We start from the raw sequence: 24669 nt of genomic DNA, 5'->3' as shown, positions 1-24669 counted from the left end.
ATGAAATGTGTCGCCGGAGGGATCGGGCGGCTGCCTGTCATCCTCAGCGGGGCTCCCCGCCGCTGCCCGGGTGTATTTAAGGGAGCCGCCGTGCAGAGCTCGGCACAGCTGCAGAGGGGAAGACCACACACCCTTCAGATGGCTCAGGTAAGGTGCACCCGGCCGCGAGTTCGGGCCCCGCTTCCTCGCCTTCGACCACCGTGATGCTGGAATATTAACCCGACCCCTCTCTCCACAGATGCTGCCCGACCTGCTGAGTCTTTCCAGCAGGTTCTGTTTTTATTTCGGAGCTCTCTGCTTCGGGGGGATTTCAAAATAGGATTGTTCGCCCAACCTTGTGTTTAATCTGTGAGCTAAACCGGTAGGGAACGGGATAGAAGGCGTCCGGGAGGGGTGATCATGTCTCATTAACAGGGGTGGGCTTGTGTTTGGGGTGGGCTTGTGTTTGTGCTGTGTCTGGGGCAGTTCCGGAGCCCCACTGGGTAAATGTCACGTTGCCACTGAAGATTTGCCATTAGTTCTGTACCCATGCATTCTTGGTGTAAACAGACCATTCCATTCTCACTGGTAAAGCTGGTCACATTAAGGTCTGTGATACCAATGGCTGGTGTGAGGGACTTCGTGCAATCCCAGCCCTTACTACCCACAGTGTTCCGGGGACACCGGTCTCTATTCCCACCTCTGGTGCGGCCACTGATGGCACCATGTCCTGTCTATGTTGCAGGTTCCTCGCTGTTTCACCATGCAGACTCTGGGTGCTGCCTACATCCTGGCTGCTCTGCTCACCTCTCACCCCTGCGCTGCCCACGGTAGGAGACTGAACTTTGGCAGGTGCACAGTGACAGCCAGCATGGCTCGGATCCAGGAGGCCTTCCTGGATATCAAGCAGGCCATAGTAAGTAAAGGTTGGCTGGTCCACCACTGTCTGGTCTTGTTCTGAACTGTACTTCTACTTACAACACCAGTGGGGGGGGGGGTGCAGTAAAGAAGGTGTACAACATACTTGCCTTCATCAGTCGGGGTATTGAGTATAAAAGTCAGGAAGTCTTGTTGCAGCTGTATAAACCTTTATTGTGTGCAGTTCTGGTTGCCCCATTACAGGAAGGATGTGGAGGCTCTGGAGAGGGTGCAGAAGAGGTTCACCAGGATGCTGCCTGGATTAGAGGGCATGTGCTATAAGGAGAGGTCGGACAAACTTGGGTTGTTTTCTGTGGAGCAGCAGAGGCTGAGGGGAGACCTGATAGTTTATAAAATTATGAGAGGTACAGACAACATAGACAGAGTCTTTTTTCTCCAGGGTAGAAATGTCAAATCCTAAAGTACATAAGTTTAAGGTGGGGGGGGGGGAGTTTAAAGGAGATGTGCGGGGCAAATTTTTTACACAGAGAGTGGTGAGTGCCTGGAATAGGCCGTCAGGGGTGGGGGTGGGGGTGGAGGCAGACACAACAGTGGTGTTTAGGAGGCTTTTAGACAGACACGTGACTATGCAGGGAATGGAGGGATGTGGACCATTTGCAGGCAGATAGGTTTAGTTTAATTTGGCTTTGTGGTCGGCACAGACATGGTGGGCCGATGGGCCTACCTGTGCTGTTCCGTGTTCTACGAATGATTGCCCATTGTAATTGGAAAAGCTAATCATTCTGCCCCTGTTTTGTCTCAACAGCAAGCTGAAGATGCAACTGATGACATCAGGTTTCTCACCAGATCTACATTCAACAGCATTGAGGTGTGTAGTGTCTGGCTGTACCTTTAACACCAGTTCCCCTGCCATCCCTTCTCCCTATAACCAAGACACAATCTGCTTAATAATATACCTCATCTGGTGCTGGGGTTTGTGAGCTCTTGTTAACCACTGGCCAATAATAACGTTTCCAGTGGTTTCTCACCAGCTGGAGCACATCCCCGACTTAGTAGAACATAGAGTAGTACAGCACAGAACAGGCCCTTCAGCTCTCAATGTTGTGCTGACATAGCCATTCCCTCCTACTTACAGAATGCCCATATCCCTCTCATTCATGTGCCCATCCAAGCCCCTCTTAAAAGCCCCCGATGAGTTTGCCTCCACCACCCTATCAGGCAATACATTCCAGGCATCCACCACTCTCTCGGTAAAAAACGTACCCCTCATGTCTGTTCTGAACCTACCCCCTCTCACCTTAAATGCCTGCCCTCTGGTATTGGATCGCTCAATAATGGGAAAAAGATATTGCTTGTCCGCCCTATCTATGCCCCTCATAATTTTATACACTTCCAACAGATCACCCCTCAGCCTCGGCCGCTCCAGAGAAAAGAGCCCAAGTTTGTCCAGCCTCTCCTGATAGCACATGCCCTCTAATCCAGGCAGCATCATCCTAGTAAACCTGCTCTGCACCCTCTCTAAAACCTCGACATCCTTCCTGGGGTGAGGTGACCAGAATTGCACGCAATACTCTAAATGTGGCCTAACCAGGGCTCTATAGGGATGCGTCATAACTTCTTGACTCCTATACTCAATACCCCGATTAATAAATGCAAGTATTCCATAAGCCGCCTTTACCACCCTGTCTACCTGTGTAATTGTGGACTGGCTGAGCTTTTAGTCACTAACCCCATTCGTTTGCTCCGTTCCAGGCCCAGGAGAGCTGCTGTTTTCTGCGCCACATACTGAGGTTCTATGTGGAGACGGTCTTCAAGCACCACACCCCATCCAGCCCTCTCATTGAAAGGAGAACCAGCAGTCTGGCCAACTCCTTCCTCAGTATCAAGATACTGCTCCGGCAATGCGTAAGTGGTAACGCTGGCAGCAATCCCCATGGCTTTTAATGTTTAGTGGCAGTGTTACATGTTGCTTTGTGAGTATTTGTAATGTTGTGTCAGCTCTTGTATTCTGGCTGCCTCATGGTGGTCAGACGCATAACTCACTGTTACCTTCTTCATTGGGCAGCATGAAGAGAGGAAGTGTCACTGTGGAGAAGAAACCAGGGAAAAGATAAATTTGATCCAAACCACCTTTGAAAAGGTTTGTTGCTATCGCTTCCGTTTCATTTAACGTAACAAAGGTAACTTGTTTAAAGCACCACTTTTAGGCCACAATGTCACTAGCCTCTGTGTCCACTTTAGTAAGGATGCAGGGGTCCAATAGAGGCATAGAACTGATTTACTAGAAGGGTTAGACTGAGGTTACAGTGGAGAATCCGGGGCCGTTCTCCTTAAGGATGAAGAGGAGATTTGATCGAGGTGAACAAGATCAGGACAGGTGTAGACGGAGAGATTGAGGGAAGCTGTTCACATTAGCAAGTGGCTCAAGGATCACGGGACACAGACGTCAACTTTTGGACAAAAGGTAAAAAGGGGATGTGAGGAATTTTTGTTTGTGCAGGGCTCGGTAATGACCTGGTGCCACAGGCTGGAGCGGTAGTGGGGATCTGGATAGGCGATTGAGGGAGAATAGTTTGCAGAGATACAGAGAAAGGGCGGGGCATTGGATTATCAGTCTACTAGGAGCCAGCATGGATGAGATGGGCTGAATGTTCCCCTTCCATGATGTAAAAATCTTATGATTTTGATAGTTAAGTGCTAATCACTGTTGGTGCAACATCTGAAATATTTGAAATTCATGAAAAATAAGGTAGTTGTGAAATTCCCAACCCCTGTGGCTCCTTGAAGTTTCTCTCTCACTGGACAAAGCGCAGCCATGGGTTTGACTGTAATTTAAATGATGTGGGAAGAGTGAAACTCAGCTGCAAGTGTGAGGCCAAGGGTAGGCCCAAGTTCATGTTTTACTGGGCCCTAGTCTCAGAACAGCCCACCCTAAAAGAGCAAGTGCTTTGAGAAGGTGAGTGGGACTCCAGGATGCGTACTGGGACCCTGGTCCATGGACAGTGAGAGTCAATTGCACTGGGTCCTCCAGATTAAAAGGGAAAGGAGACTAGTGGGAAGATTGCACACACTTTTCACCATGCCCCACACTGCTTCACAACCAAATCAGTATTACTAGCAAACAAACTCAATAACCAATTTGTACGCAGTAAACTCTCTCAAACAGCAATGTAATATAACACTGTAATAAAGAGGCAGGCTGCCTTGCCTGAGTGTCTCATACTAACCAACAGACCTGTCCATTTTCAGATGGAGTTAAATGCTGCAGCTGTTAAAGCAATTGGTGAAATTGACATTCTGATTGATTGGATGCAACAGGCCCACCACGAATAAGCAGAGTCTGAAGGGATTCGGGCTAGCAATCGCCAAGATGCTCCCAGTAACGGAAACATCAGAACTCAGTTGCTGGAATTAATTTTAAATTGTGCTTTTTTTTAAAGTCCTTGATTCCCTGATCTTACGGGTATATTCCAACTGTTTTACATTTTTGTTTTATTTTATGCTCAGTTTTGCTACATTATCGGCAGCCTCCACAATGTGCTGTGGCTCGACTGTAGTGAGCAGTGTGCATTCTTTGAATGATCAGATAGACATTGAATTTTTAACGCAACATATTTGTGACATAGAAATTATAAAAAACTGCAGATGCTGGAAATCTGAACTAAAAATAGAAAATGGTGGAAACACTCGGCAGGTCAGCCAACATCTGTGGTTGAAAGAGAACCAGAATTAACTTTTCAGTTCAAGAACCTTCGACTGAACTGGGAAAGGGTCTTTGATCTTAATGTTAACTCTGTTTCTCTTCTCACATTTGTCACGTGTATTGATACTGAATGGATATTGATTACTGCAGACGCTCCTTATTGAGTTTGCTAGAACATGTCTAACATACTGTATCTCATGTCTACACATGAGTAGGGACCCAGTAAGTACATATTGTACTGCTTATTTTTAGTCAGGCTATTGTAGTCAATAAATATCAGCATAAACATATTGTTTCAAACCTCAATGTGTTACAAGCTGTGATGTTCTTATTGAAATAAAATGGTGTTAATTTTTCAAATTTCTGTGTCGGCTGGTGTATGTTGAATAAGGCACATTACAATTGGTAACTGGCTTGTTATTGTCACATGTACTGAGGCACAGTGAAAAGCTTTGTTTTGCATGCCATCCATACAGATCATTTCATCACATCAGTGCATTGAGGTAGTACAAGGGAAAACAGTAACAGAATGCAGAATAGTGTCACAGTTACGGAGTACAAAGATTAGCATAGAAAATAAGTAGAAAGTCCATGTTATCCATGCAAGTTGAAGAGTTGACCAGCTAATCTCCCTTCCAGCACTGGGTCCACACTCTTGCAGCTTACAGCACTTCATGTACACATCTAATGAAGGTTTGTCCCCACCACCCTTTCAGTTTTGAGTTCCACACCGTTCCTTATCTTCCTTCTGATCCTTCTCCCAGTTGGCCTAAAACTATGGATTTTGACCCTAAGCTGGAGGAAATAGCTTCTCACTCTACCTGTACCTCTCATAATATTATACTCCTCAATTAAATCTCTTCTCAGCTTCCTCTTTTCCAAAGAGAACAAGACCAGCCTTTAGTATTCCCTTATGGCATAGAAAGAGGGCATTTGGCTCTCTCGGAGCAATCCCATCGGTGCTATCCCTCGCAATCTTCCCTGTAACATTTCCTCTCCCATGTTTTGTCTATCACCCACCCATATTTGGGGTAATTTACAGTGGTCCATTAACCCACCAATCTCTAGGTCTGTGGAATGTGGGAGGAAATTGGAGCATCCGGAGGAAACCCACAGAGTCACAGAGAGAATGTGCAAACTCCACACAGACAGTACCCAAGGTCAGGATTGAACCCGGGAGCTTGGAGTTGTGAGGCACCACCAGCCTATCCAAACTTGCCTCACACTGTAGAGTATCAATCCGACAGAGGCACAGAAGGTCCTTTCAGGAGTTAAGCATGTGTCACGAACCAGCAACAAAAGAAACACACTGAGCATGATTTAGTGTTAAAAACTATTTTATTAATCACTACTTATGATAATACGTAAAATAAAAGTAAAAATGTTAGTATGTTAGAATTCAAAAATGTTAAACCTCGAACGTTAACCCCAAAACTAAACTCTTCGTGTGTGTGTGTGACAAAGTCCAAAACTCCCAGTTCCTGAATGGTTCTTAAAGTTCAGTTCCGCAAGCCATAAGGTGAAACATGAGCAAGGGCTTCTTCAACAACCACCGTTGTCTGAAGATAAGATGTAGATGTAGAAAAACATAGAGAGAGTACATACGAAATCCAAATGTTCCACGATGGAACCCAAACAACACTTCAGTGTTTACTCGGTAGTGACTTCCTCACCCCGAAAAGCATCCGAACCGTGGTCGTCCACACACAAATACCTGTTTCCTTCTACAGGTCAGCAACAAAGTGAACTCCACCGGATTACTTCCAACTTCCATACATGGATTTCAGTGGCAAACACAGTTATTGTTTCTCATCCATCGATAGAGAAAACAAGCAGGCTGGTGTCTCTCTCCCTTCTCTCTCTCTTCTTCTTCTAACTTCTTCAACAACGTCATTACGTCCTTTATCTTCTATTGACGTAAGCACGCCCCACACACACATACACACACACTCTCTATCTTAAAGGGACTTTCACTGAGTCCGTAACACATGTTTGGCTGTGGATGTTGGTTGGAAGCTCAGTTCTGGTGTCCCAACATCTCAGCTGTTGGTTGTGGAGGAGAGGCAAGCCAGTGCCATAAAGACTATGGCATTTCCAATACTTTATTGGATTAAAGTTTGGAACATCCATGTTGTAGCTTCAGAATGCAGACAACATAAAGCCAAACTTCTACAGATGTACAGTTGAAAGTATCTTGACTGGTTGCCTCAAGGTGTGGTACAGCAATTCAAATGCGCAGGAATGTAAGAAGCTGTAGAGAGCAGTGGTCTCTGCCCAATACATCATGAACACAGCCCTCCCCACCATCGATAGTATCTACAGGAGGTGCTGCCTCAAGAAAGCAACATCTATTATCAAAGATCCCCACCATCTGGGTCATGCCATCTCCTCACAGCTACCATCACTGGAGTTTAGAAACACTTTAACTACTTTGCACTAAAATGGACTTTTTTTTGTTCTAATTGTGTTTTCTTGTAAAAATTGTGTATAATTTATGGTTAATTTATGTTTTTCTTGTGAATGCTGCTTATCTGATGCTATGTGCCTGTGATGCTACTGCAAGTAAGTTTTTCATTGCACCCGTGCACACATGGACGTGTGTGTGACAATAAACTCGACTTTAACTTTGACATTTATGGGATTGGGATGTCTTGAAAAAGTGAGGTATCCTGATGTGCGTTGGACATAATCTCGTCAAAGGGGAGCATGAAAACTAGGAACGTCAGTGAGTGTAGTCATGGGGGTGAGAGGAGAATGTTTCTGGAGGCACGTGGGGTGGATTTGGACAGGGTCACTGTCTCAGAAAGAATAATTCATCTGGGACCAGGGAAGAGACAGAGTACAACCAGAGTGAGAGGTAGAAATTGGAAGGCCATAATGTGCTCGAGGACCTTGGAAATGCAGATAGAAATAGGGGAGAGAGAAAGCAAAATGATTCTAGAGCTTGTCAGTAGGTAATAGAAGCCCTGAGATGGTGGAGAGTGCAGAGGCTCGAGCTAAGAGGGCCAGTGAGTGGACTGGATGAGTGGGGATAAAATGTTGGGAAAGGTATTGGGTCTCAGAGGAGATGAAAGATAAGAGTTGGGGTGGGGGTGGGGGTGGGGGGGGACGAGAACAACTGCAGTGGTACGGTGTCAACCAGTCTGAAAAGCAAAAATTCTGCAGATGCTGGAAATCTGAAACAAAAGCAGTAAGTGCTGGAAACTCTCCGCAGGTCAGTCAGCATCTGTGGAGAAAGAAACAGAGTCAATGTTTCAGGCCCTGGACCTTTGTCACACCTACTGAACCAGTTAGTTTTCAGTAGCAGTGAAGGTTGGGGAGGGGTGGGTGGAACAAAAGGAGTCTCTCTGATTGGGTGAGACCAGATGCATTGATATAGCGGTTAGAATCAGATTCTGTGTCCTCATCGGTATTAGTCACAACTTCCGCCAGCTCCAACGAGATTCCACTACCAAACACATTCCCTCACCTCCCCTTTCAGCATTTTAAGGGATCAATGCTTTCCTGACTCCCTGATCCACTTCTTCATCCCCACCAACCACTCCCTGTTTTATGGCATTTTTTTCATGCAGCTGCAGGAGATGCAACACCTGACCTTTCATCTCTTCCCTTCCCACCATCCGGGGATCCAGTCATCCCAGGTGAAGCAGTGATTCCCTTGCACTTCTTCCAATCTAATGCACTGCATTCCGTGTTCACTCTCTGGTCTCCTCTACATCGGAGAAATCAGATGCAGGCTGAGCTCAGCAGGTCCAGCAGCTTCTGTGGGAGGAAAGGAACTGTCAACGTCTTGGGTTGAAACCCTGCATCAGGACTGAGAGAGGAGAGGGGAGAGGGGAGAGGGGAGAGGGGAGAGGGGAGAGGGGAGAGGGGAGAGGGGAGAGGGGAGAGGGGAGAGGGGAGAGGGGAGAGGGGAGAGGGGAGAGGGGAGATGGCTGGTGTAAAGAGGGGGAGTGGTGAGAAAGGAGTCTGAGGCGATTGGTGGACTGAGGAGGGGTGTAAGATGACAGGTAGGTAGTGCCAGGTAGTGGAGGGGAGTGGGGGTGCAGCTGGGTGGATGGTAGATGGAGGCAGACAGAGGGAGAGGGGAAAGGGGAAACAAGCAGGTGGGGGGGGGGGGATGGTGAAGATAGGAGACAGCTGAGTGATCACTTTACAGAGCACCTGTGTTCTGTCTGCAGGAGTGAGTCTGAGCTTCTTGTTGCTGTCACTTTAACTCCCCATCCCACTCCCAGCTAGCTACTTCAAAGAGCAGTAGAGTGGGCAATCCAGGTGAAATATTTATCCTTCAGTCGACAGCTATGTCAGGGATTCTGCTGTGCAAAGACTGGCTGCTATATTTCCTATATTACATTCTCTACAAAGTGTTTTGGGGAAGGCCATGAATGGTGTCTTGAACTTTTATTTCTGTGTGATTCTGTAGGCTGCAGTGTGCATGCATTGTCATGGAAAACCCATCTGTCCACATCAGCTCTTCCAGGAAAAAACAAATTTTATAATATGCTGAAGGAAGGGTCATTGATAAATTCTCAAGGAAGCGGGCGTGATCTTGACTGTTTACTGGCAATACTGGAAGAATTAAAATATAAAAAGGCAAATTATCTCCTGATGACAGAGTACCTGCAGGAGAAAGATTTTATCGTCACAGGGCAGGAAACTGCCCTGCTGCCTTCATTTCTTGTGATGGAAGATGCTATTTTCCAACTTGCCAGAGGACATGGAACAGATTTGTCACTTAGCTTTCAAGCACACCTGACGTAACTACATAACTGACTGACATATATTTTTCTTGGCATCTTCTACTGGGTGTTTCTTGCTAATTTACTTGATCATATTTGCTACTATTTTGTTGCTGTCACTTACAGATCCAGGATGTTAATATTGGGAATGTTTCCACGCTTTTATATTTCTACAAAATCACCCAAACATTAGATTCTGATGTTTGTCACTTTCCTGAAGGAATCCCAATTCAAATCTCTAGTGTCACAGTAGGAATTAAATATCAACAAACTGGCAGCAATGGACAAGATCTGAGCAATTTATCCAGAAATTCGAGGATATTGCATGTTAAAGGTGTGTTCTGCAATATATTTGCATTTACATTGCATTGTTCATGATGCTTGGGCTTTTCCAAACCTAGTTTCATAGTCAGTTAAATAATTAATCAATGTAGTTGTTACAGAAGTGAAGGGAAGCAGCTCCAATTTGGACAAAAATAGATAAGTTCTTATCTAACTTCACTATTAAAGATACAGAACATAGCAGTGTTAATAACTGCACACTAAGTAAACCGTGCAAGAATTTGATAGGATGATATAATTACGGGCACTTCTCCTATTTATCCATTTTACTAATTGCGGGTATTCCTGCCAAAGTCCAACATTTATCACCTGTTCCACATTGCCCTGGTGGCAAGTGGTGAACTGACTTTGAATGGCTGCAGCCTCTCTGAAGGTACTCCCACAGCAGTACTAGGGAGGGATCTCCCGGAGTTAAACCCAGCAGTGATGAAAGAGCAGCAATATATTTCAGGTCAGGATGGTGTGTCCGACTCCAAGGGGAACTGCAGCTGATGGTGTCTGCTGTGCCTACTACCCTTGTCCATCCCAGTAGTATGTTTGCGAGGTGCTGTCAGAGTGCTGGGTGAGTAACTGCAGTACGTTTTGCAGATGGTAAAACTGCGCCAGTGGAACTTCAATTGTTCTTTGGACACGGGGTAGATGGAATTGGTAGATGGATCTGTACAAATATTTTAGTCATTTTCAACTATTTCAAAATTAAATGTTGGACCATAATTAAAAATCTTTTGAGGGATAAATATGTACTGGGTTACCACTCTGTAAACAGTTTTTCTAAATGCAAGTGAAAATAAATAGTTACATGCAAAACCCCTCCTGATTGTGCTGATAGATGGAAGATTTTGAAGTCCGCAATTGCAATAAAAGTGAAACGTTCACCTTGTTAAACTGAACTGGTTGGTGGTGACAGGCAACTGTAGATAAAGTGAAAAATTCCACCCCATAATACTAACTGGCACCTAACCCTAAGCCAATTCTTTTATTCATGGAATGTGGACATCACTGGCAAGAGATATAGAGCAAGACTGCACAGATACAGGCCCTTCGGCCCAACCAGTCTATGCTGACCACATGCCCACCCAGCTGGTCCCAATTTCCTGCATTTGGCCCATATCCCTCTAACCCCATCCCCTCCATGTACCTATCCAAGTGCTTCTTAAATGATACTGTTGTACCTGCCTCACCCACTTCCTCTGGCAGCTCGTTCCATACACTCACCACCCTCTGCGTGAAGAAGTTGCCCCTCAGGTCCCTTTTAAATCAATTGTGACTTGCAATTCTTCACATCTGAACATCCCCTAATTCCAGTGGCTGTTAAAAGTCAACCGCATTACATGTTCTGGAGCCACATATGGTCCAGAATAGCCAAGGTTTGAATTGTTCCTTCCCTGAAGGATATTAGTAAATTAAATGGATTTTTTGCAATTTTTACAAGTCATTGCTACTAGTAATTGAGACCACTATTTTTTCTTATATTTAATTACTTGAATTTAAACACCACATCGAATTCAAACTCATGTCACTGGATCAACGGTTCAGAGCTCTGGCTGCAAGTCCGGTAAATTAACCACTACCGAACCTTTAGTGAAGCTTTCACTTAATTATGATGGCCAATGTCACAATTTTGGTACTACTTAGTGTAAATCAAATTATAAAAATGAGAAAACAAATTATATCTGATTACTATAACTGCACAGAATCGAGGAAGCAGCATCCATCACTAAGGACTCTCACCACCCAGGACATGCCCTCTTCACATTACTACCATCGGAGAGGAGGTACAGGAGCCTGAAGACCCACACTCAACAATTCAGGAACAGCTTCTTCCCCTCCGCCATCAGATTTCTGAACGGTCCATTGTCATTCCTTTTGCTTTGCACTATTTATTTATTTTGTAATTTATAGTAATGTTATGTCTTTGCTCTGTACTGCTGCTGCAAAACAAATTTCATGTCATAAGACAGTGATAATAAACCTGATTGATTCTATCAGTCACAATAGATATTGTAAGGTCCACAGAGCCAAATGTGGTCACAAAGTCAGCGCACAATATTTGCTACAGCAGTTCCCACAGAGAGCAATATTATAGAAGACTAACAAGTTTTAGCAGTGGCATCAAGGATTGATTGCTAACCAAGGCACTGGGTTAATTCTTCAAAATTCTTTATGCCTAGCTGAACTGGTATATTTGGAGAGTCTTGGCTTAAAAGGCTTGGAGACATGGCAGCACACTCACCGCTGCACGGGCAAACATGACGTGCTTTAACTGCTGGAGTGCAGTTTGAGAGATGAGAGCAGAGCAGCAGTTACATCAAGGAATCTTTATAAACATTTACTACTTAAAATGGCAAACTTGGAATCGTACACATGAAAAATTCAGCCAAAACCAAAACCAGCAATTATTATTCATGGATTTCAACAAATCAATCATTTTAAATATATAAATATTTTGAAGCAGGTGAATTAATGTTCCAAGTTTTTTTTACTTTAAATCTATTTGCCACTTACTGCACCACAGCCCATCCCCAACAGAACCCATTATCCTATTACAGTTGTGTGAACCTGCTGCCGTTTCTGCTACATTATCCACCTGCTGGCATTTTGCAGCTCACATACAAATCCCACTCTTATACCTGATGAGTTGGTGAGTTAACAGATCAAAGGACCAATGGAAAACCTAGGCACAAGTGGCATTGTAGATGGGTTCAGAAACTGGACCTTGACACTTCAATTAACTTAGTCTTCTGACCACAGGTTGTCACAGATATCTTGCAATGCTGACAAAGGATCTTTAACCCAAAACATTAACTCTGTTTCACTCTCCACAGTTGCTGCCTGACCTGCTGAGTGTTCCTTTTTGTGCCACGGATCGTTTACTATTTGCAATTATTAATGCCAAATAAACAGTAATGAAAAATAAGTAAAAGGAGCGATGTGCAGATTTATCAGTACTGCATTTAATGTTTCTTCTTCAGGTTACAAGAACATTTCAGTCAATGCAGTTCATTGGGACATTAGACCCTTTTCAAAGTTACACATACAGAGTAAGTCTATTACATGGATAGTAACTCGGGACTGACGTTAGGCATTTGCTTGAGCAGACTTTGACAGTACTTTCAGATCGGCGATGCACTTGGCAATGCTCTCCTTCTCCTAGGAAGAGATAAAGCAAGCAAGATATTAGCAACAATTCTTTTGAGCCACTACAAGAAGACTATTTTAAAAAAGAACAGGAACTGGTGATGGAAAGACAAAACATGACGAGAAAGATCCCTATCCGTTTTGAGTTAGCCAACCTTAAGAACGTGGAAAGCAGTAACTACTTACGGCGTGCCAGGCCTGCGGGGATGTGGCGAGGGAGGGTGCTACTGGGAAATATTACCACTCTTCTAGAAACAAATGCAGGACATTTGAATGCCAGATGAAAGTTCCCACCTTTCACTAGCTGCCTGAAGTTGGAAGTGAAGGGATGACATTCACCACTGACATTCAGACCAAGTTCCTGCCATATCTGCAGCTTGGAACTCCCCTATCCCAGACATTAACTTTACACTGGCATCAAACAAACAGGCTGAGCAGCTCATCTCACGGAAGCATTCTCAAACCAACTAAGAAGTTTTAATTCCTAAACATTTTAAAAACATTTTCAGAGAGAATAAAGATTGGATTAAGGTAAAAGCTGAAAAGTCAAACAAACTTAAATTACCTTTATGATATAATAATTGTTGAATTCTGAAAAAATTCAGAACTGGTTTCCCCGTACAAAATCTTTCAGAGCCCAACACTGTTCAGGGCTCTGTTAAGGGCTTAGTACATGCTTAAAATCTCAGCTACATTCCATTCAATGGGACATTTCCTAAAGCTGTTCATTGCAATAATTCAAATTTGAAACGCTTGGTTTTAATAAAAACTTCAGAGGACTTCAACAGAATATACTGCAGAGAGAACAGGACATCACTAAAGAACTAGCTGTAAAACCCTGTATTGGTGCACCTTCTCTGCTAGTGTTGTGCCTGTATACTGGACAGCCATTGAGCTTAGAGTGAACTAAACAGGTGCTTGTTAAATTTCAAGTGCCCAAGTAGCGCACTGTGTAACAACGATGAGCGCCAAGTTTCTGTGCTTTGCAATTGCAAAATCCAGGCCACTAATTATATCCACTCCCTTTTCTTGAACATACAGCTAATGCAAGAAGGATTGAGGGATGGGTGAAACAGGGTACTGAGGTGGATCATCAACCAAACCCGAATGGGCCAATGGTTCACTCCTAGGTCAATGGTCTGCTTCTAGTGCTCACAGTTCAACTTCCCTCGGGAGACCTAAAGCTCAGTGTGGGAAAGATGGGCCAGAGAAGGAAAAGTAAATGGGAGATCAGGTGAGGGCTTGTGTCTTAAAATTGAAAACAAAGTAACCAAATTACAACTGTTGACCAGGGCATGATTGCCCACAGACATCATTTGCATCTGGTAAACAGTGAATAAAATGTGGCAATTTCAAATGCATTGGCTGCTGTGATTTACATGATAATGTATGCTGTAAACAAGATAAAATGTAGAATCCCTGTGGAAAGGTAATTGTTCAGAAACAGTCACATGATCAGCCCTCTTATTCCTCAGGTGGGTTTGACAATTTGTGTATAGCTCCCAAAAGCTATAGCTGTCCCGTACAAAGATGCAACATCAGCACTGAAGGTGCACCAATACATGGATTTACACTCAACACCAGATCCAGGGATTTGCTCTATTAATTCTTGGAGATTCTGTGTAACACAGTGGTTCTTTTGCCTCACTCCTCCACCCACCTGCTGTGGGGTGATGCTCTGGATTACACTCTTCTCCACCCAATTAACCATGTGCTCTTGAGCAAGCCGTCGCTGCAGGTGCTGGAGGCTGACTTGGTAATCCAGTCGCTTCTTCACTGCATCGTACACCATGTGCAGACGTTCACGGTAGTTGGTTTCCAGCATCATTGCGACATTATTCTGTGAACAAACAAGCAGCAGTTCAACAGCCTGCAGCTATGTTTTTGCTTAATCACATTTGTAACTTGACACTTTAGCCATTATTTTTTTAAATATATGTACTGTCAGGCAACTATCTACCAACTCTGATCTTTTAGATCATTACAGGACTTTGAGCCTGCCCCGAAAGTTTCCCCACCTCATTTTCCTGTATAGTTGCTGTCGTGAAACTTCTGTGGTATCATCAGCAATAACTTGGTTGAAAAACAAGTGAAATATTTAAAACTCAAGAGTCAGTCAGTATTGGAGAAAACGTTTCAAGCTTGAACCAGCCATCAGAACTGGAAAATATTATAAAACATACAGTGCAGGAAAGAAAAAGAATCAAGGGGAAATAGAAAAATATGACAAATGTGCAAGTACAACTATCAAGGTGATCAAATTAAGACAATAACAGAATGAATTAATTAATAATCCACTTACAAATGCAAACATATTCTTCTGTTCCAAATAAATGAACATCAATTTACCACTGATCTCCATTCATTCCACAGTAGCTGTTATAAAGGGCTGCAACTTGAATATCACTTGGCTTTTCCCTTCAGAATGATTTGGAGTCTGCACATGCCAGCAACTTCTTTGCATACTTGCTACTTGGCTCAAATTTATTTTTTGTCTCACCTGACTAAAGCAGAACTGGGCAAGACCACTGGGTATTAAGTGATGCTTGTAACCGTAAAATTATAACCACAAGTACTCACAGGATAACACAGCATCAGATTCAGCTTTAAAAGCCTCGTACTGTTGAACACAGTGTAATTAAGTGATAATATAGATTATATTATATATTACATACATTCTGTACTTGTAGAATCTGACCCAGATATTGACCGAGTCATGACAGCAAGATAACGGCTTAGATATGACATGAAAGTTGGCGGTGTTGTAGATATTGAGAAGGGTAGTCTGATGCTACAGATGTTCTGCTGGTAAATTGGGCGGGGCAATTTAATCATAAGTGGGAAGTGATGCATTTTTGAGGGTCAAAAAGGGTAGGACATATACCATGAATGTGGGGCCCTAGGGAGTATTGACAAAGGGATCCAGTGTTCCGGTGCAAAGATCCCTGACAGTGGTAGCACAGGTAAATGGGGTGGTTGCCTTCATTAGGCAGGGCATAGAGTATCACAGCAGGAAGGTCTCGGTACCAAACACTGGTTGTGCCACAGCTGGCTGACTGCCTGCTTTTCTCCATGGATGCTGCCTGGCCTGCTGAGTTCTTCTAGCATCATTGTGTTTTTCATCTAGATTCCAGCATCTGCAGCCCTTTGTTCCTCTTGAGCATTTCCTGCATTTTCTGTTTTTTTTCCCCATTAAGTACGAAATGTTATCCTCTCTAATCAATTCAAGACCAAGATATCAAATATATTAACAGGGCAGCCCACATCCTCAGCAACATACTCGAGTAGGGCAACAGGGATAAGCCAAGTAATTATAGGCCAGTGAGTCAAACATTACAGTGGTAGGGAAATTATCAGAAAAATCCTGATTCATCTGCAGTTGGAGGCGCATAGATTAAAGAAAAGTCAGCATGGCTTGAAGGGAAAATCCTGTCTGATTAATTTGATTGAATCTTTTGAAGATGTGACTATGAATCTTTTGAAGATGTGACTAAGTGCGCTAATGAGGATAGCGTGGTTGACATGGTCTACAAGGACTTCAGGAAAACCTTTGATGGAGAAGGCCAATGACTATCAGGTCGGTGTGGGAATGGAAAGCAGAGTGGAAATGACCTGTAACCAAGCTATAAGCAGAGGTTGGATGGACTTGGATTATTTTCTCTGGAGCATCGGAGGCTGAGGGGAGACCTGATAGAAGTTTATAAAATTATAAGAGACAAAGATGGTACAGATAATCAGAGTCTCTTTCCCAGGGTAGAAATGTCAAATACTAGAAGTCAGAGGGGCTAAAGCTTAAAGGAGATGGGAGACGTGCAGGGCAAATTTGTTATTACACAGAGAGTGGTAGATGCCTGGAACACACTCACAGGTAGAAGCAGGCACGACAGACAGGACACATGAAGGGAGTGGAGGGATATGGACCATGTGCAGGCAGATAGGATTAGTTTCATTTGGTATCATGGTCGGCACAGACATTGTGGGCTGAAGGGCCTGTTATTGTACTGTACTGTTCTCTGTTCTAAATTGATACTTATAAATCATAGCAGAAAAAGGATTACAGAAAGAGTTCACATGAAGTGCTACTAAAAAAAACTATTTTTTTTACCCGCTTTGCATCAAAGAGGTGATGGCGCCCTTCTATTCTCCACTGCTCCTTATTCTCCTGTTCAATGGCTTCTGCCAGATTGGTAATGGCAAGGTCTTTCACTTCTTGTGCCTTTTCAACTTTTTCCTATTATTGTGAAACAAAATTGACAATAGAGCTTACAGCTAAATCATTCATGGATATATCCATGATTTTCTGTGAAAAGTTAAGCTTAGTCAGAAGCTCTGCTCTGAAGTTCTCTACATGGCACATTTAACCAGTGGCCAAATGCCACAGACTTATTTTCAATCACCATCTTAAATGTTCCCACAGTATTCCAGACAATGCTTTCACATAACTGGCAACTCATGGTGTTTTTCCACGTTAAAATTATCACAGAGCTAAGCAGAATGCAATCTGGCAAAGACAGCCATTTTTGGATTAGATTCCTTTGTTAAATCTCAAAATACCTCATTCAACTTGTCAGCGAATTTTCCCACATCCTTCCCATACTTCTTAACACCATAGAGGATAAGAATGCCAATGGAAATAGCAGAAAATGTCTCATGGTTAATGACGTAAATTTCCTTTGACAGAAGGTAAGTCAGCAGCCCAGTACCGAACATGTAAGGTCCTGAGTAAAGGAAATACAAATTATTAAGTGTCCAAAGTTAGAAAATTTCCTTCCAGTCATTGATATCCTCCAACCTCCAGAATACAGTTCATCATTACAAACTGACAGAATCCTGTGTGAACCTTGAAACATTACACAAATTGTTTCCAGGGATGCAGAAATAAGTCTGAAGTGCTTTCAAATAAAAGCAAGCACTAATAACAAATATTTTTAATACAGCAACATTAAATATTTTACAGCCAACACATTAAATTACACTTTACAGTTTTTAGTCAATCCTGCAGATGGTACTGAACTTGAAAATATACTTCATGTATTAACACATTAGAAAACTTTACTGACTTTATAGTAATGACCCCAGAATAAAACATGCAAACAATCTATTTTTAGGTCAAACAGTGTAAACGAATACCTTTTACTTTAAACATGTTTATGCATCATTCACAGAATGAATAAAGCAACTTTGAAAGCAGAAAACCATACAACAATGGAAATTGCAAAGCTATTTTGTGCTGACCTGTAACTCCAGTTTTGGGATAAAGGAAATGGAAGAATTCTTCTGGAATCAGACCAAAGCGCACCTTGCCTCCTTCCTCAGGTAGGGGAGGCACTGGTGCCCGAGACTGGCAGCTAGCATGGAAAGTCCTGGATACTGGCACCAAACTGGAAGAAGAATAAATTGACCTCAGATTTCAGTGTGAAGTTAGCAAATTGCCACAACTTTAGATACTTTTATGTCTTTTATTTTCGATGATTTCAGGGTAGAATGGTAGCAATGGTACCAATAATGGTTGTAATATTCCTTCTTCAAGAAAAAATAAATCTCAATATTTGATCTTTTCAAAGTAGATTAATATTGATTTAATACAGATTGACGACAAAATGTGTGAAAATATGAAAACTCAAACAATAAGAAAGAAAATGCAATTATGGTAGTATATAAACACAGCTGTGGGGCCAATATAGAGATATTACTAACCTTGCACTGATAGGGGCAGATGTCTTCAATAAAGACCCTGAAACAAAATTATATATAAATGATTAATTCGAGAACAAATTAGTTAGTAAACAATAATAAGATTTTTTTTAATGTTTAAATGTGGCGGTAGCTATTAGCAAATGCAAGCTACCTGATACAGGCAGCCAATGGCCACATCCTAGACCCCTAGGCTCTGATCATTAAAGGATTCAGTTTGCCAGTCAGTGTGTGACAAGTCAAATATACCAGCAACTTTATGCAAGGTCTCAACTACTGGAGATCGTTTCAACACTCCCTAAAGTTGTTCCATACACAATCGATAGACAATAACCAGATTCAACACCATTGTCTATAGGTGAGAGAGTGCCCACTACATGCCCTTGTATATCAAAGTAATGCTTGGATTTCACACCTGTAACGTTTACTGCTCGGGAAAGGCCATAGACACTTGCCGAGAGTCTAGCTGGTCCCATGTTTAAAATGGAGACCAACTAGCTGTTTTTGACCTGGCAATTTTCACTGTACAGAGAAGGTGCTTTTCAGAACAATCCCTCCCTTTTGATGTAATCATTAACCTTAACCAATGGGTTCACAATAGATTTATTCTCAATGTAGATTGGCATCAATCAAGGCTGCGTTTTCGACCTCAACACCCTTCATAATCTTTCTCACTGCCTCGCTGCATCTCTAGAAAGTTTCTCGTTGAAGTGGAACTAATCTACAGGACAAATGGGAAACTGTTTGACCTTCATCACCTCTACTCCAGAATTAAGGTCACCCCAATTTAAGTTATCAACCCAGTGTGTAGACAATGCCCATGAATGTGCACTTTACTGTTCATTCCTCCGCTGAATCTAGATCGATTAGGAAAGTGGGCTAAGGAATGGCAGATGGAATTTAAACCAGGGCAGGACATGCACAGTAAATGGCAAGGCCCTGGGGAGCGTTGTAGATTAGAGACCTAGTGGTACAAGTACATAGTACCCTGAAGGTGGCAACACATGTAGATAGGGTGGTGAAGGAGGAGTCTGGCACACTCGCCTTCATCAGTTGGGGTATTGAGTACAAGAATTGACACATCATGTTGCAAGATGTTGGTGAGACCACACAGAGTATTGTGTGCAGTTCTGGTTGCCCAGCTATAGCAAGGATGTCATTAAGCTGGAAAGGGTGCAGAAAAGGACTGGAGGGACTAAGTTACAGGAAGAGCTAGGTAGGAAGGTGGCTCAGAGGTAGGAAGCAAGAGGGTGGTGGTTGAAGGTCGTTTCTCGGAATGGAGGCCGGTGACGAGTGGTGTGCCGCAGGGGTCGGTGTTGGGACCCTTGTTATTTGTTATTTATATAAATGATTTGGATGCGAATGTACAAGGCTTGATCTGTAAGTCTGTGGATGACATGAAATTAGATGTTGTTGATAGTGAAGGTTATCATTGATCAGTTGGGGAAGTGGGCCGAGGAGTGGCAAACGGATTTCAATACAGTCAAGTGTGAGGTGACGTAGTTTGGAAAGTCAAACCAGCGTAGGACTTGTACTATGAATGGTAGGGCACTAGGGAGTTTAGTGGAACAGAGGGACCTAGGAGTACAAGTGCATAGTTTGTTGAAAATGGTGTCACAGGTAGACAGGGTAGTGAAAAAGGTGTTTAGCATTCTGGGCTTCATCAGTCAGGGCACTGAATATAGGATATAAGTCATTGGTGAGGCCACACTTGGAGCACTGTGTAGAGTTTTGGTCGCCCTGTTATAGGAAAGATATGGTCAAACTGGAAAGAGTGCAGAGAGTTACGAGGATGTTCCCAGGACTCGAGGGCCTGAGATATAGGGAGAGGTTGGCCAGGCTGGGTCTTATTCCTTGGAGTGTAGGAGAATGAGGGGTGACCTTATAGAGGTTTATAAAATCATGAGAGGCATAGATAAGATAGATGATAAGTCTTTTCCCCAGAGCAGAGGTCCAAAACTAGGGGCATAGATTTAGGGTGAGAGGAGCAACTTTTTCAGGCAGAGGGTGGTGAGTATATGGAATGAGCTGTCAGAGGAAGTGGTTGAAGCAGGTACAATAGGATCATTTAAGAAACATTTGGATAGGTACATGGAGGGGCGGGGCTTAGAGGGATATGGGCCAAATGCAGGAAATTGGGACTAGCTGGGTGGGTACTGTGGTCGGCATGGACTCATTGGGCTGAAGGGCCTGTATCCTTGCTGTATTCATTTTCCTGAAGCGCAAGAGACTGAGGGTTGGCATTATAGAGATTTATAAAATAAGGAGGTGAATGGCCACAGTTTTTTCCCCAGGGTAGGGGAGTCTAAAACTAAAGGGCATGGGTTTGTGAAACCTGAGGGCCAAGTTTTTCTCTTTATACAAAAGGTGGTGGGTAGGTGGGATGAGCTACCAGAGGAAGAGGCAGGAACAATTACAAGGCTTAAAAGGTGTTTGGACAGGTAAATGGATAGGAAAGGTTTAGGGGGACGTGGGGCAAACACAGGCAAATGGGACGAGCTCAAATAGTCCAGCCCAACTTGTTGCCTATTTCTGTGCTGTATAATTCTATAAAGCAAATGAGAATCTACCCAACAATTAACTTCCACAAGCAATGTTCTTCAAAGTAGAACACATTCCAACTCTGACACCAATTTTGCTTTAGGTTCCTATTTTAGTTCTGGGTTTAGACAATCATGAATCATGACCACTTGTAATTATACACGTCCTTAACACTACAAAATGCTCAGCAGATTACCATCAAACAAATTTACACTAAGCTACACAAAATATTCGAGCAGATGCCGAGTAGACTTTTAAAATGTTTGAAAATTTGTGTGCGGAATCTAACTTTCTTCTTTTAGTAGTAGCCCCATGTCCCCTGTACACACCTGTGTCACACAGTCATGAGTAGGGACACGGACTGAAGATGAAGAAGGCACAAAGACTAATATGAAACTGGATAATGATTAAAAAAAAGTGTCGGAAGTGGGAACAAACCTGGGGAATTGAATAGAGCAGCTGAAGGTATAGAGTGATTAAATATGGGGTGATGAAGAGACCAGAGTTACAGGAACACAGATTTTAGGAAGGTGAAACTATTAGAATGGAGAGTTGAGAAAGGGGAAATTTAAACTACAGAAGGATTTAGAAAATAAGGGTGAAAACTTCAATATTGAGGCAATACTTAGGTCAGTGACCACAGACTGATGGACAATGCAGACCAGGAAAAAGGCTTGCAGGATTCAGAGTGGAAGAGGCTGCTGGAACAGTCAAATCCAAAGGTTTTGAAATGGTCTGGACAAAGGACAATTGGATGATGATTTCAGCGGAGGACAAGCCGAGGCAGGGAATGAATTACTGCCTGTAGACGAGCCCTGGACTCTTCATCAGCCACTAACTTTAGATTCTAGCTCTCTTGTTCCTGTCCTCCATATTTTCATATGGCATGAGGATGCCGTTTGGCCCATCAAGCCTCTGATGGTTCATGGGGCAATCCCATACCCCATAATTTTTCCCTGTGACTTATTCTCCCTACATTTCCAGTTATCCCCAGATGCTCATCTACACACCAAGAGCAATTCAAAATGACCAGTTAACCTGTACGTCCATTTGGGACATGAAAACAAACTCAAGCATCTGGAGGAAATCTACACAAAGGGAGAATCCAGGTCTCTGACATTGCAAGGCAGCAGGTCCACGAGCTGGACCACTGTGCCTCAATACCTTCGTGACCCCAGCACCATCACCCCCACAACCCACCCAATACATCCAGCACAACACTCCCAAGGATCCCAGCTCATTTTCTCCCCCACACTCACACGAAATAGAAGCAGTAGGAGATTTGGCTCTACCTGTCTGTTCCACCATTCAACAATGTCATGGTTGATATTTTACCACAGCAGCAACCCCTTGCATTGATCCCACATCTACTAATCACCAAATATCCACTGATCTTAAACATTTCTGTGACTGAGCCTCCACACCACTTTTGGGTATGTTTTCCCTTGACTTGAAGAGAGGTCATTGACCTGCAAATATTTCTCTCCACAGAAACTGCCTGACCTGAGTATTTGCAGCATTTTCTGTTTTTTAATATTTCAAATTTCCGACATCTGCAGTTTTTTCCACCACAGATTTACATTCTTTTCGCATCTATCCTTGGGCAGGAGGTACAGAGGCCTGAAGTCCCATACCACCAGGTTCAGGAACAGCTACTTCCTTTCAACCATTCGGTTCTTAAACCAACTGGCAAAACCTGAATCCCGATAGTTCAGCAACACTATGACCACTTTGGACTAAAATGAACTTGGTTTTCTTTTGTTCTAATTGTGTTCTTTCTCGTAAAGCTTGTGTATAATTTATGTTTTTCTTGTAAATGCTGCTTATATGATGCTATGTGCCTGTGATGCAAGTTTTTCATTGCACCTGTGCACACATGTAACTTGTGCGGATGACAATAAACTCGACTTTGACTCCAAGGTACTGTCATCCTCCAGTAACTTCAATCAAGCAGTTCCAGCTGATTGCCAAATTAACTGGTGGATAGGTTACGTGTCAACTCCATTCACTACTTTCCTACTGCTGCTACAGGGTTAAGAAAAATTGAACAAAACAAAAATTTAAAACAAAATTACTCTGTTACTCAGCAAAGTCCACCACCGGCCTCCTCCCCATGATTCCAGAGCCCCAGTTCCTTCCCACCCAAGATCCTGGGCTCCCTCCTGCACCCCACCCAAGGGTCCTGGCTACCCCTCCCCACCCCCCCATCCCCCAGGGTCCCGGCTACACACCCACCCAAGGGACCTGGCTATCCCCACCTCTGGGGTCACGCCCATCCCCACCCCCGGGGTCCCAGCCCACCATCCCCCAGGGTCCCGGCTACACACCCACCCAAGGGACCTGGCTATCCCCACCTCTGCGGTCACGCCCATCCCCACCCCCGGGGTCCCAGCCCCCCATCCCCCAGGGTCCCGGCTACACACCCACCCAAGGGACCTGGCTATCCCCACCCCCGGGGTCCACCCCCCCACCCCCGGGGTCCAGTCCACCCCCCCACCCCCGGGGTCCAATCCCCCCCCACCCCCGGGGTCCCGGCTACCCCCACCCCCGGGGTCCAATCCCACCCCCCACCCCCAGGGTCCCGGCCCACCCCCCACGCAGCTTTCCCTGAACCCCAACCCCAGGGTACGAGGTCCCTCCGCCCGGCTCCAACCCCTTCCCAGGAGAGCACAGCCCCCGCCTCTCCGCCCCCCACCCACCCACCCAGGGCCCTTGCCCCCCGCCCCTCCCGCCCCGTCCCCCGGAGGCGCCGCCCGTGTCCTTCAGTGACCCGCGCTCCGGGCCGAGCCTTACCGGAGGCGAGAGCGGCGCGGGCCAGCATGTTGGGGCGGCTCCGGGTGACCGGGCGGCGGGACCGGGCTGCGGGCGGATCTTCCCCCGGACTCTCCTCCCGCCGACCTCCAGCGCAAAATGGCGGGCGGGAGCTCGCGGGGCTTCTCGCGAGAGCGGCGGGGTCAGGGGTCAGGCGAGAGCGGCGGCGGGGAATGGAGAGTCGGTGCGGGGCGGCGGGCCGCATGGAGCGGGAGCTGGAGGCCGTGCGGTACCGGGCGGGTGAGGAGGGGAGGGGAGGGGAGGAGTGAGGGGGGGAGGGGAGGGAGGAGTGAGGGGGGGGGGAGGGGAGGGGGGAGGGAGGAGTGAGGGGGGGGGGAGGGGAGGGAGGAGTGAGGGGGGGGGAGGGAGGGGAGGAGTGAGGGGGGGAGGGGAGGGGAGGGGGGAGTGAGGGGGGGAGGGGAGGGGGGAGTGAGGGGGGGAGGGGAGGGGGGAGTGAGGGGGGGAGGGGAGGGGAGGGGGGAGTGAGGGGGGGAGGGGAGGGGGAGGGGGGAGTGAGGGGGGGAGGGGAGGGGGGAGTGAGGGGGGGAGGGGAGGGGGGAGGGGAGGGAGGAGTGAGGGGGGAGGGGAGGGAGGAGTGAGGGGGGAGGGGAGGGAGGAGTGAGGGGGGGAGGGGAGGGAGGAGTGAGGGGGGGAGGGGAGGGGGGAGGGAGGGGAGGGAGGAGTGAGGGGGGGAGGGGAGGGGGGAGTGAGGGGGGGAGGGGAGGGGGGGAGTGAGGGGGGGAGGGGAGGGGGGGAGTGAGGGGGGGAGGGGAGGGGAGGGGAGGGGGGAGTGAGGGGGGAGGGGAGGGGAGGGGGGAGTGAGGGGGGGAGGGGAGGAGTGAG

At 45.2% G+C, this 24669-nt stretch overlaps 2 protein-coding genes across 2 annotated transcripts; one reads left to right on the top strand and one right to left on the bottom strand.

The window, feature by feature from the left end:
* Positions 1-4191, top strand: LOC127581012 (interleukin-20-like). The gene is made up of 6 exons (XM_052035071.1): positions 1-147; positions 725-895; positions 1664-1726; positions 2611-2763; positions 2924-2998; positions 4108-4191. The coding sequence occupies exons 1-6, from the start codon at positions 1-3 to the stop codon at positions 4189-4191; spliced, it is 693 nt and encodes a 230-aa protein (XP_051891031.1).
* Positions 4192-12576: 8385 nt separating this feature from the next.
* atp5pb (ATP synthase peripheral stalk-membrane subunit b) lies at positions 12577-24065 on the bottom strand. Its single transcript, XM_052034541.1, has 7 exons — positions 23809-24065; positions 18478-18514; positions 18016-18161; positions 17335-17498; positions 16886-17011; positions 14441-14620; positions 12577-12792 (listed from the first exon to the last, which is right to left on the bottom strand). The coding sequence occupies exons 1-7, from the start codon at positions 24029-24031 to the stop codon at positions 12721-12723; spliced, it is 948 nt and encodes a 315-aa protein (XP_051890501.1). The 5' UTR covers positions 24032-24065; the 3' UTR covers positions 12577-12720.
* Positions 24066-24669: the final 604 nt, after the last annotated feature.

Source organism: Pristis pectinata, chromosome 20, assembly GCF_009764475.1.
Source record: "Pristis pectinata isolate sPriPec2 chromosome 20, sPriPec2.1.pri, whole genome shotgun sequence".
Lineage (NCBI taxonomy): Eukaryota > Metazoa > Chordata > Chondrichthyes > Rhinopristiformes > Pristidae > Pristis > Pristis pectinata.
The sequence above is the reverse complement of the archived record's forward strand: the minus strand, read 5'-3'. Positions and strand labels throughout refer to the sequence as shown.